The sequence below is a fragment of the Physeter macrocephalus genome, chromosome 9 (assembly GCF_002837175.3).
Source record: "Physeter macrocephalus isolate SW-GA chromosome 9, ASM283717v5, whole genome shotgun sequence".
Lineage (NCBI taxonomy): Eukaryota > Metazoa > Chordata > Mammalia > Artiodactyla > Physeteridae > Physeter > Physeter macrocephalus.
The window spans coordinates 40,090,075-40,102,909 of record NC_041222.1 but is presented as its reverse complement, the minus strand read 5'-3'; the positions used below and the strand labels follow the sequence as shown (position 1 = coordinate 40,102,909).

Genomic DNA, 12,835 nt, shown 5'->3' with positions numbered 1-12,835 from the left:
ATCAGAGCATCAGTGCTAGACATGATAGTTCTTCTGAAACGTGGATTATAATTTTTAAAATATGCTGAAGAAAAAGTAAAGACCTAAGGTGACTTTACAATACATTATTTAAGGAGAGGAAAGCAGGTTAAAATAAAATGAACACGAGGGGAGGCAACATAGATTGAAGAGTGCTAATTAACTCTGAATGATAGGGTTAAACATTAATTTTAACTTCGTACTTTTCTGTGTTTTCCAATTTGTCCATAAGATAAATGTAGTAGCTGGATTATCCAGGAAAAACTGCTAAGAAAATGAGTAATTTGTTTATACAGCATGTGTTCAAAGGTAATATTTGCCGACACGTTTATATAACAAGAAAATCTAAAGTACAAGATCATTTCACTGTCACAGAACATAACCAAAGACAGCTCACCCGATCACATCCAGATTGGTTCAATTGGTAGCAAATCCAGGAAGCAAATCCATTAACTACACCATATGACTCAAGAATGAAGAACAAAAGTCCAATTGGGGGGTGCCTAAACTAGATCATTTTCTAGTCCAGAAAAAACTCTTGAGTCTAAAAGATTATGTACAGTAGGGAAACTATAGGTTTCATCTTTAACCAGTTGAGAAATCTAAACAGACTGTCATTTGAATACAATACCACTTAAAAAAAAATCTGTCACAATACTTACCAATGTCTTACAAGAGTATAAACTGTACTCGCCTACCTTCAATCCATTCACTATAAGCTGTCACAGAGAACTTCTGACCATCCACAGTATAAAATTCTCTTTGTGCAAGAGCCTTTCCTCCACTACTATGATTCTCATAGTTTCTCACAGATTCATTGCAAGAAGTACTTCCACCATCAATGACACCAACCAAAGCCCAAGCTTGCCTAGAAGGAAAATAAGCAGGTGCATTTGATTATATGTCACGGTACTGACCCAAATCCCCGACACAGATGTTATGACAGGTGCTGTTAATTCGTTTTTTCATTTTTGTCAATCCCTCCACCTCTTTTTCCATGTGTGGTTGCAAGTCCAAACTTGACTGAAATCACTGACATCACAGAAGAAAATGCACCTGAATTTTAAATCCTTGTTTGTCCAGCTCTGTAACAGGTGCAATACTGATGACTATGACTTCAATTAATCACTGACTTCCTTCCTCAATGCATATGCCCATTTCATTCCTGTATCATTCTGGGCACAGACCCATTTCTTTCAAAATGATTATTACCTGCTCTCTTTTGCACTCTCCTCTCTGCTATGTTCTCAGATCTAGCTGCATAATAGAATCACATGGAGCTTTAGGAATATATCCGTGCTTAGACCCAGCCCACACTGATGCAGACAACATCTCTACAGGTGGGGCCTGGCATTGGTCCGTTTTTTAAAGGCCCCCAGATGCCACGATTGTGCAGCCACACGGGAGAACCACTGAGTTAGAGCAGTGGTTCTCAAACTTTGTAGGCATCAGAATCATCTGGAGGGCTTGTTAAATCACATTGCTGGGCCCCACCTTCTGACTGTTTGAGGCGGGGCCATAGAATTTGCATTTATGACAAGTTCCCAAGTGATGCTGATGCTGCTGGTCTGGGAACCACACTGAGAACCTCTGAGTCACAGGTCAGAGGTTAGAGACATAGGTATCAACCTTAACTGCACAAATTGCAGGGGGGCGTGTCCTAGCCTTCAGAGATCCTGAGGTAAATCATGTAGGGTGGGCCCTGGGCGTGGGATTTTTTTTAAGATCTCATGTATGCAAACAAGGCTGAGCACCACTGGATTATTGGTTTCTTAATATTCTTAAATTAAAACTGTAGAATCACTATCCAATAGAGTTAAAATTTTACATGCTTTATATCTATTTGTTGAAAGCAGTATGTTTGAAAAACACCATTTTATTTCTGTGATACTGTGATAAACATCCCAGGGACTTTGCTCAAGCTTGTGGCAAAATCAACCAAAAAAAAAAGAAAGAACAAAGATAAAAAGTCACAAAATTTGCCTTAAGACTCTTGGTTTAAAACATGAAAAGAAAAATGTCAACTTCCTACTGTAGAAAAAAAAAAAAAAAAGCCAAATGTAATCTGTGCTAGACAGATGGCTGGATATTCACAGATGAAAGTTAACCAAAGCATGCCTACAACCTTACAAATTCTACACTCACCCCTGCGTGGATTAGCTACTCTTTGGCTGACTGTGCTTTATAGCTCTATTTATATTCCTTGATATAGCAGAAAGAATCAAACAAAGAATGTCTCAATTTATTATCTCCTGTGTGAGAGGGAAGAGGAAGAATATCAGAGGCTTCCTTTATTTACCAGAACTGCCTCAGCAACTATAAAACAATGTTCTATTCTATTGATATTATCTCCAAAACACTCCTACTTCCCTCCTCCACTTGAGGAAAATTTCAGCGTGCCAGAACATTATCTTCAAAGGGGCATGTTTATGTACCCTGGAGATAATGTCAACGCAATGGAATGTTGGCAAAGGATCACAACTCTAATTCCTCCATCAAATCAGCAGCAATATCTCTAAATTCTAAAGGGAATTTAGAGACAGTAGGGAGAGGAACCCAAAAAAAGTCAAACAAAATATTCATAGCTAATGAACACACAAAACCTAGAACAATAATGACATAAAGAAACAAAAGTTGTAATCTCCGGTATTACTGGATAGTGAAACAAAGTAGGTGTCTGACTTTGAACAGACCACACTTCCATTCATAGGTCTATAAATTATAGAAATATGTACATATAAGCCTGAAGAGATGGATAAAAGAACACTCAGAGAAGCACATTTTATGAGAGGTCCAAACTGTCCAGCAGTAAATACACTGTGCTATAGTCATACAAGAGAAAATAAACAACGATGAAAATAAGCCACCCTGCATGCACCAACATAAATGACACTCAATAACGAGGTTGAGCAAAGAAGCCAGACACAAAATATAACATATTGTCTGCTTCCATTTATATGAAGTTCAAAGACAGGCAAACCTGAACTTTAGTGTTCTCCACAAATCCAGGGGAGTGGTTTACCTTTGGGGAACAGAGGGAGTGGACAGTGAACAGGATGGGATAGGATGGGGGCTTCCAGGACACTGGCAACATTCTCTTTCTTGATCTGGGTGGTAGCTACCCCGATATCACATGGTGATAAGTCATTAAACTCTATATTCTTGTTTTTAGCACTTTTCTGTATATGCATAATATTTAATTAAACCACCACCCCCCGCCCAAAAAAAAAACCACCTCTAAGCCTTCCTTCTCTACAGCCTACACAGTATACCCTAAACTTCCCTCAGGCTTCTCACCTTTGGGAAGCCTCTACTGATTCCCCAAGGCTCCTTCTATTTGCACTCCCATCATACCCTGTAGCTGCACTAAGTGTCTCATTGTATGATCCCCTTCTACTTAGGTCTCTGTTTATCCACCAGATTAAAAGAGGACTCTGAGACAGTGTCCTTTCATCTAAGCGTCTATGGGTACCCGGAGCTTAGAATCCCCTAAATATTCCCTGGGTGAGTAAAAAGCACTTTAAGAACATTACAGATGCTTTTTTCTTCACTAATTTTTGTCTTCTTAACTTTCTCTACAATTTCTATAGATAATATTCCATTCCAACACTGACCAAAGAAAAAATAATAACTAGATCAACCAACCATCAAAGGAAAAAAATAATTAGATCATTTCAACATGGGAGTTTTGAAGTCCTCTTACTTTTCACTGCAGATATCCCCTGACTTTATTGTGAACAGTAAGCAGAATTAAAACTTGGTTTTTTTTGAATTAAATGTTGAGTCAGCTGCTTCCCCAGAACCCAGAACTGCATTAGGAAATCATGATTAACTAGACTATGGCACAAGAACACAAGAATAAGTTGTAGGAATGAATCCTACTATCTGGATGAACCTCGTAGCCCTCCAGCTTGTGCTTCCTCACATGTGCCAGGGCCCCAGAGGCCTGTGCCAATCAAACAAGCAGATTCAAATTAAAGGATTCAAAAAAAAAAAAAAAGAAAGAAAGAAAAAGAAAAAGAAAATTGTGCATGTTCCACCCCTCCTCAATCTTTTCAGACAACTTTTACACCTTAGCACAGAATTGGGCCCTAACCTTTCATCTCATAAGGTACCTCAATTAGCCTGAGTTTCATATGATCTTCAGAAGATAATAAAAGAAGGAAGTCAATCTCCTTAAACTGCCTGATTGCTTTCAGTATGTTTCTGTTCTTAATTTTTCACAAGCCCAATGCTATGGTTCACAAAGTGCTTCATAAACCAAAGCCAAGAAAAGAACTTTGTAAACAGTCTTCTGTCCTCCAGTTCAAAGCAAGAGGCAACGAGACTTCCAAATGGTAGTGGCCATTCTGGCCTCTGAAGTCAGACTGTGAAGTGTTTTGTTTCTTTCTCCATCCTGCTCTCCTCTCACACAGACACAGACGCTAATACATAGCAGGAAGGAAAGTAAAGAGATATGTATGCCCACCTGTAGCCCAGTCCTTGGATCAGCTTACTTCCCAGCCGGTCCTGGATCATTTGTATGGTTCCTTGTAAGAGGCTTTTGACTGCTGAATCTCCAACAGCTATGGCAACAATCCGTCCTGGATCCTGGTCTCTCAGGAATTTCTGAAGTCGCCTACTTTCATTGTGGTATTCGTGGGTATCAAACCTCTCAATTTCCAAAATTTTGGCTGTGTCTTGGTCAATGACCCTCACATTGAGGCCCCTGGAAAAGTCCTTTTCAAAGGCATGGGAGCCAAAGGTCAAGCCTGAGGAATTCAGAGTTCTCACCAACAGCGTCCACGATGCCTTCTGTGCCCCATGTAATTCCAGTGTCCCGCCGGCTTCCACACCAATAAATTTTTTGCCAAATGTTGGCATACTTTCACCTTCATCTGACTTGCCATACAAGGCAATTGTCGCTTTGGATTTATAGCGGCAGTTTTCTGCTCCAATATGAAGCGCCCCACCATCCTTGATCAGGATGTAACGAGTCCTCAAAGTAATATTTCTGGATCCATCTTTATCGTCCCCAAATACAAGCAGTCCTGCAGGGAATAACACTAAGTAAGCCAACTTCTGAAACATCTTTCTGAGGTACAGAGAAATAAATTTCATCTTAAGAGGGGAAAAAAGCACTTCCGCAGTTAAGTTGGGAAAAAGAATTTACTAGAAGTCTGCTTAGAAAATTGAACCTGTTTTCAAAACATATTAAAGGAAGAAATGGAGAGTTCATATCTCAACACCCTAAAGATGCCCATGTGTATGAATTTCAATCCATTCACTTTAAAGGTACATCATTTCTAGAAAAATATCTAAGACTCTACAAATCCGAATCTCATTTTCACATATGTTAACCCACATTAACTCTCTCATCACTCTCCATAGTTGTAACAAAGATTTAGCTATGAGAGATGACCTTCTGGAACTATTTCCTTTCCTATAAATCAAGGGTCTTGACTTGAGTGATTTCTAAGGCCCTTCCAGCTCTTGAATTCTACTGTTCTACCTTAGGAACTTTTCCTGTCTCCATGGTTAGAGTGACACCACATCCTAAAAGCTAAGAATAGTTTTCTACATAAAGAACATCAAACGTTGCCCTGTAGTAAAGAGCAACCTTGCTGTTCCCATAGACCGGGACCACTACTTACCTCCATCCTTAATGACTATAGAGTTCACCGTGGCATCTGACGTCAGGCGGAACATATCTCCCTCCTTGATAACAACTTGTTTTGCAGAATCTTGTCCTGGATCCCAGTTCCTGAGACGGGGGTTTTGATCTGGGCAATTCTCTATAAAACAATGCAACGTCGATATCCCATTAACCAACAATATGCAAAAATACCTTTAGCCAAATCCAAGTACTACCATCATTTATTGCAACCTGCAAGTAATGGGCTGACATATTTTAATTTCCTTCCATAAGGATGGAAGTCCCATCCATCCCACCAAGCAGAGATGTGTCAAATCCTTTACTTCCTCAAGGCATAAAAAAGGTTTCACCACAAAACCAAGTCGCTATCCTCTAGTTTGGGTCAGAGTCCACAAGGTGAAAACAGAGTTCGCCTGAACTATCTACTCTGGAAATAAATCAACAGTAAGAGGCAAAACTCTGAATTGTTCTTGGACCCACTCTAGAAAGCCATTTTAGAAAAGAAACTATGTTCACAACACACTGATAAATAAAAAATAGAAATTGTTAACCAATATGTATATTAGGTCTTCCCAGGTTCCTTCCTATGCACAGTGAATCATAAAGTAGGTGATAATAGCACTTCTTTCATTCCAAAGGCAGCTGCTGATAAACATCACTATCTTCAGACATGTACACTTTCCCAACAAAGCTGCAAGAGGCAAATGGCCAAAGACATGACTTCTCATTTTCAGAGACGAGGAAACGGCAGATTAGAGAAGCCAAACCCTAGATTACTCAGCAAATTGAGTGATATGGAAGTTCCCCTTTAAGAAATGAGGTTTACTTTCCTTGTAGCGTTTCTTTACTAGAATTAGAATTTTCCTCTTGAGGGACTTCCCTGGTGGTATAGTGGGTAACACTTCGTGCTCCCAATGCAGGGGGACCGGGTTCGATCCCTGGTAGGTAAACTAGATCCCACATGCATGCTGCAACTTAAGAAGTCCACACGCAACTAAGACCTGGTGCAGCCGAAATTAATTAATTAATTAATTAAAAAAAAAAAACAGATGTGTAGAGTGTACATAGTACGTTAGTAACGTGTAAGATATGTTAAAAAAAAAAAAGGACTTCCCTGGTGGCACAGTGGTTAAGAATCCACCTGCCAATGTAGGGAACATGGGTTTGAGCCCTGGTCCAGGAAGATCCCACATGCCGCGGAGCAACTAAGCCTGTGTGCCACAACTACTGAGCCTGCGCTCTAGAGCCTGTGAGCCACAACTACTGAGCCCATGCACCACAACTACTGAAGCTCGTGTGCTGCAAATACTGAAGCCCGCGTGCTGCAACTACTGAAGCCCGTGTGCCTAGAGACCGTGCTCCACAACAAGAGAAGCCACCTCAACAAGAAGCCTGCACACCCCAACAAAGAGTAGCCCCCACTCGCCGCAGCTAGCGAAAGCCCACATAGCAACAAAGACCCAACGCAGCCAAAAGTAAATAAATTAATTAATTTTAAAAAATAAATGGAGTGTTTAAAAAAAAGAATTTGCCTCTTGAGTAGATGATGATGAAAACATAAAAGTATTCTGCATTGCCACAGCTATTTAATGCACGAGACATTTAGTTTCTGCTATAATTTGGAAGAAAAGAGGAAAAAAATCACACCAATTTTGACCAACTAATGACCAGGTAGTTATTGAGGATCAATTTGTCCACTCTGGGCTAGATAGTGTAAAATTTATAAAGTATATAATTTATAAAATTTAGAATGAGCTCACAGACCTCAGAGCATATAACCTAGCTTGGGAGAAAAAGCCGCCATGTATGAAATAATACTGAACAATGTGGTAGTTACTTTAGATGCAAAAGAGCTCAGAGAACGGAGGGGGCTAGAGTAACTGAGGCAGCTTCAATGGAGCAGATGACACTAGACATAGATCCCCAAAGGGTGGACAGTATTTAAATAAGAAGAGCATGAAGGGGAGATAAGAATACTAGAGATGCAAATATCTTTTACTATCCAAGTCCATTTGGTTGCTCATTTAGAATAGCAAGATACAGCCTACATTTAAACTAAGCAAATATAAGAATGGACAGGATATGCTTGCAAATCATATGAAGGTGGAAGGTATATGTTGGGGGATAATATGAGAAAAAGTAGAGACACTGGGTACATCACAAAGATATAATTTTTTATAGGAAGAAAATTGTGATTCCTCATTTTGAACTTGCACACCACTAATGCAAGCATCTATTTCTAAGCATTCATGTTGGCTCATGCTTTGTCTTTGAGGTGATAATAACCACTACAGTTAAAATTAGTCCCACTAGTTAAGACCTTGGCAATTATTTCATGGAATTAGTTTTTCTCCTAGCAGTTTCATAAACACTGATATTTAATTCTGATAAATCAATGATCATCACTATTATACTAAGAATAATCCTTAAACTTTTATTCCCATCGAAGAAACAAAAAACGTCTTGAATTCGTCTGACTTAATACTGAGGATTTCTTGAGCTTTTCTTCTACCTCCCTCTCTACCCATAAAACATTTAGCTGGAATGCTCCATGATATCATAAGCAAATGTAGGCCCCAGGTAACAAGCACTGTACCCAGCTACAGAAGGAAATCCAGAAGGAATCTAAGTCTCAAAAGATCTAGAGCCTACTATAATAGTTACATAATTCCTCTTAATTGTTTATAATTATTCCCCAGGAAAGCATGCTTCATTAGAAATTTTTTATCACCAAAAATTCCAGTCTGTTTTTTTCCAGTAAAGTACACTTAATGAGAAAATATATAGTCTGCAGAAAGCATCAAAAATATAGCTTAGCTAGCCCCACCTTCTCAGCTACCCATTTGTTGAGCAGTGGATGCATTATCAAAGTTACATAACAGCAATAACCACAGTGAGGCTGATCCTGAAATATTTCAGCATACCAGATCTTTCCACTGATATTCTGCAAAATGTGAAACTAAATGATGTTGATTCAAGGAACCACATCAGCAATTCAATGTCTTAGTTGGAATATGAAAACATCAATTAAAGCCACAGATTTCAGCTCTAATTTTCCATAATCTAGCATCCCTTTACTGCAGATTACTTGGAAAGAATGAATCAACAGCAAAGAATTTGGTTATTCCTCTGGAGAAAAGGGGAGAGAAGGTCAATGCTATGTGCAACGGAAAGCAATGTTGCAAGTTCTTTATGTGGTCTACTGGCTTGGCCAACAAAGATGTTGAATGAACATCTCTCTTACTTTAGGTCTATTTTCTTAGAAGTATTGACATTACCTCCCCCCAAAACCTTAAAGTCTATAAGACCCCTAAATCACCCATGAAAACTAAATAAACTAATATTTCTAAGTCTTCTAACTGGTAAAATGCTTCTCAGACATTATACCCATTTAAGGAGGCACTAATTCAACAAAAATCTGCTGCAGACTATAAAAAAAAAATGCAGACCAGTGGCCTGGTCTGCTTTTTCCACTGTGCTGAGCCCTTTGATTTTCAGAGAGATGGATACGATATATTATGAGGTCATTCTGCATTGGTACTATATTGAGGCTGACTGACAATAAACTTTTCAAAATCATTCAAAGTACTGCTATATTACCAACCTGAAAAGCAAAGGCCATTTAAGAAATTAAAATCTCCCTAAATGATGTTTAACTATGAAAACAAGTATATCAGAACTTATACCTACTAATGGATGTTTTTCTTTGAGGATATGTCTTGTTCCTCAAAAATATTGGAAGCCTCTCTTTTGGAACTGTCTCAACTGGTTTCAAATGGCAGAACACAAATCTTATCACTTTCATTTTTTTTTCAATTAAATATACTTTATCACTGCATTTAGTAATTTTTATTACTAAAATCTTGTGTCAGTCTGAAAATCATACCTACCACAAAAGATGAAATTGTGCTACCACAGGATTTCAAAAAAGACTCTTAAAATTACTATTTTGAAAAGAAATGCTCCAAGAAAGTCTTGAGTCCTGGGACAAAGTGGGAAAATGGAAAGGAAGAGCAATCCTTTAATTTTATCATTTCCAGTGGATTCCTTTAACAATTGCTCTCATTCATAAGAAGATACACCTCATATTATCTAATTATATATTAGTAAGCTAGAGCCAAGTTAAAATAACAAAAGATTTTTCAGAATTTATTCTACTATTTCCTTCCCTTCTTTCTTCTCCTAGAATGGGTTCTGTATGCACACATGCACACATACACACTTACCATCTGGAGCATATTTTGAGGATATTCCTAAAATGACTGCAAGTGCAACAAAAAATGAAAAACTAGTAATAGCAAAGCAAATGAAAGTATTTTTGTGCCTCTTCTGCTTTCGGCTTTCTCTCTGGGCTTGTTGTTCCTCAGATGAGAAAGCAAAGGTGGCCCGGGCTTCCGGTCTGGTAGAGGTAAATTTGGCTGAAGCTTGGCTCTTTGGAGGAGGAGGGGGACGCAGTGGGACAACCTTCCCTGGAACATAGCCAGATGAGCGATGGCTGTTTCCATTCTGAGGTTGCAGGAAAGCAGGGGAGTGGCCCCTGGAATTAGTGGCATGCATGATATACTGTCACTGTGAAAAGAAAAGAAAATTAAGGCTCAGAAATGTGAGAATTGTAATGGCTTTTTTTTAGTATTGTGGTAAAATATACATAACATGAAGCTTACCATTTTAACCATTTTTAAACGTAAAATCAGTGGCATTAAGCACATTCACGATGCTGTACAACCATTACAACCATCCATTTCCACGACATTTGCATCATCCCAAACAGAAACTCTATAGCCATTAAGCAATAACATTCCCCCCTTCTCCCCAGTCCCTGGTAACCACTGTAATGACTTTTTGAAAATATCAAGTCAGCTTACATCCTGGTATAATAAACTATGTCAACAATCACCTTCACTAATCGTCTTCTAATGCCATGGCTCTTCCACCCTGCACATTATAATCACCCGCTAACGTTAATGCCCAGTGCCACACTCCCAAAATTAAGTCAGGAGCCAAGCATCTGTATCTTTTAAATGCCCCCCAAGTGACACTAATGAGCATCTAGTTTGAGAGCCACTGTTCTGTGGCAACTGTTCTCGATTGTGCATAAGAATCACCGGGGAATCTTGTTAAAAATGTAGATTCCCAGGCTTTCCACCCCAGTGATTCTGGCTCAATTGGTGGAAAGTGTGCCCTGGAGTTCACATTTTTAAAATGTACCTTGGTGACACTGAAGCAGGTGGTCCCACCTTGAGTATCATTACTGTAAATCTCTTCAAATTGAAGTTAGTTAGAGTCCGTGTGTCATATAAGGACCAGAAGTTGGCCCTAACAAGTTCCAGTAGGCAAGCATGCATGTTTAGGTGTCTAATTTTTCCACAAAATTTATCGCCTTGAAAAGCAACTGAACTATTTTTAACCATGTTATCACTTAACAGACTGTGAATTCATTTAATGAGAAGGTCTATATTATTTCTTTAAATCCTCAAATTTTGTTTAAAAAATAGTAGCATTCAAAGATTACGGTTAAGATGATTTTTAAAAATAGCTAACATTCATAGAGCACTTACTGCCAGGCCCTGTTCTAAACACCTTACATGTGTTAACTCATCTAATACATTTAATTTGTCGTATTCATCTAACACGACAAATCTATGAGTAGGTGCCATTATCCCCATTTTACATATGAGAAAACTGAGGACTAGAAAAGTTGATTCGTTAGTTTACAGAGAACCAGGACTTGAACCCAAGAATTTTGAATCTAGAGTTCAGGCTCTTAACAGTTACACTCATGTGTCTTCCAAAACAACTGAGAGGCAATAATTTCGAAGAATCAATTCTGAAAGGGTATAACTAGAACTGTGTTGAGTTTGAAAGGGCACCTTAATATTCTCAGAACTTCTTCATGCAGAAGTTTACCAGACTATACACGATTCTTTCCTATCTAAGAGAAGCTGACATACACACAAAACGGCAGTCCTTTTTACTTTCTATATTCTTTATAGTAAGGATTTACCAGTTTTCGAATAAAAGAATAAGTTTTGAATGCAACCTTACTCTGTAACTTTGCCAAGTTAAAGAAAGAGAGGGAGGCTAGGAGGTAGGGAGGGAGAAAAAGAGAAAGAATGGAAGGAGGGAAGGAAGGAAGGTAGGAAGGAAGGAAGGAAGGAGGAAGGAAGGAAGGAAGGGAGGAAGGGAGGGAGGGAGGGAGGGAAAGAAGCGCTGTCATTTAATGTCCTTACTGCAGCAACTGTGGATAAGTAAGAAACATGATGTTCATTACTTCCCTTCCTTAACAACTGCAGCATCTCAGAGTCACCTGACTTCATTCAATACTCTTATAATTAATCCCCCTCACCTTCTGCCAAAACAACAAAAAAGGGTACTTCCAAACTACTCTGAACTACAGCAAATCCATTAAACACAAAATGTGGCCATTAAAGAAGCCACAAATAAGTGTTCCCAGGACCCAAATGACCTGGAAATTAATGGGGACAGAAAGGGAATCTAATCAGGAATTGATGCTGATTTTACATGGGGCAAAGAACATTCTCAGAGTGTCTGTCAAAAACACTTGCTTTGTGGGGTTTGATTTCTGAACAAAAGTCATTATTTAGATGAAGCTTAAGCTCTGTGACAAAGGGAGAACAACATGATCGAAGGTGCTGTTGAAGAAACTGCTGTATGTGTCAAGCAGCAGACCAAAATAATAGATATATCCTGCTGGAACAAATGAGAGAGTATGACAAAGACCCCTTTATGATCATCTATTAACGAAGAAAGGACTAAACTAGATACTCTTGAGTGCCAGGCTCACCAGGGTGAGAGGGAAATCAGACTATAATCTCCTCTGAAAGGGTGTGGAAATCTTTTGTTTGAAGCTGAAATCACTTGATACTTCATTGTTTCAGGGTGAGAAAGGTTGTTATTACTTAACAGCCTGGAGGCCCCTTTTGTGGGAGATAATGTCTCCAGATGTACCCAAAACAACAGAAAAAAAGGCAGTGAGAGCCTAAATGAAGTCACCATCCCACTGGGAAAAATATTTGTCTTCACATTCACAAAATGGTATCCTAACATGAAAATTCAGATGGTGTCTGCCACAAACTAACATGATCAATAAATCAAAAATAATCTGGTATGTTTTCCCCACGACCCTTCTGCAAAACTGTATATATTTTTTTCTATATATTA

General features: G+C 38.8%; 1 protein-coding gene across 5 annotated transcripts in view; it reads right to left on the bottom strand.

Annotated features, from left to right (window-relative positions):
• The window catches only part of CEMIP2 (cell migration inducing hyaluronidase 2), an 87,164-nt gene that overhangs the window by 60,292 nt on the left and 14,037 nt on the right, over nucleotides 1–12,835 (bottom strand). For 4 of the 5 annotated variants that reach the window (XM_055087142.1, XM_024126850.3, XM_024126849.3 and 1 more), the window contains 4 exons: nucleotides 9,880–10,222; nucleotides 5,652–5,792; nucleotides 4,487–5,048; nucleotides 717–886 (listed from right to left, as the gene is read on the bottom strand). In XM_055087142.1, the coding sequence (XP_054943117.1) occupies nucleotides 717–886; nucleotides 4,487–5,048; nucleotides 5,652–5,792; nucleotides 9,880–10,210 (1,204 nt within the window). In that variant the 5' untranslated portion in view covers nucleotides 10,211–10,222. The remainder of the gene's footprint in view (nucleotides 1–716; nucleotides 887–4,486; nucleotides 5,049–5,651; nucleotides 5,793–9,879; nucleotides 10,223–12,835) is intronic. The other variant, XM_024126851.3, reaches the window with a different exon arrangement.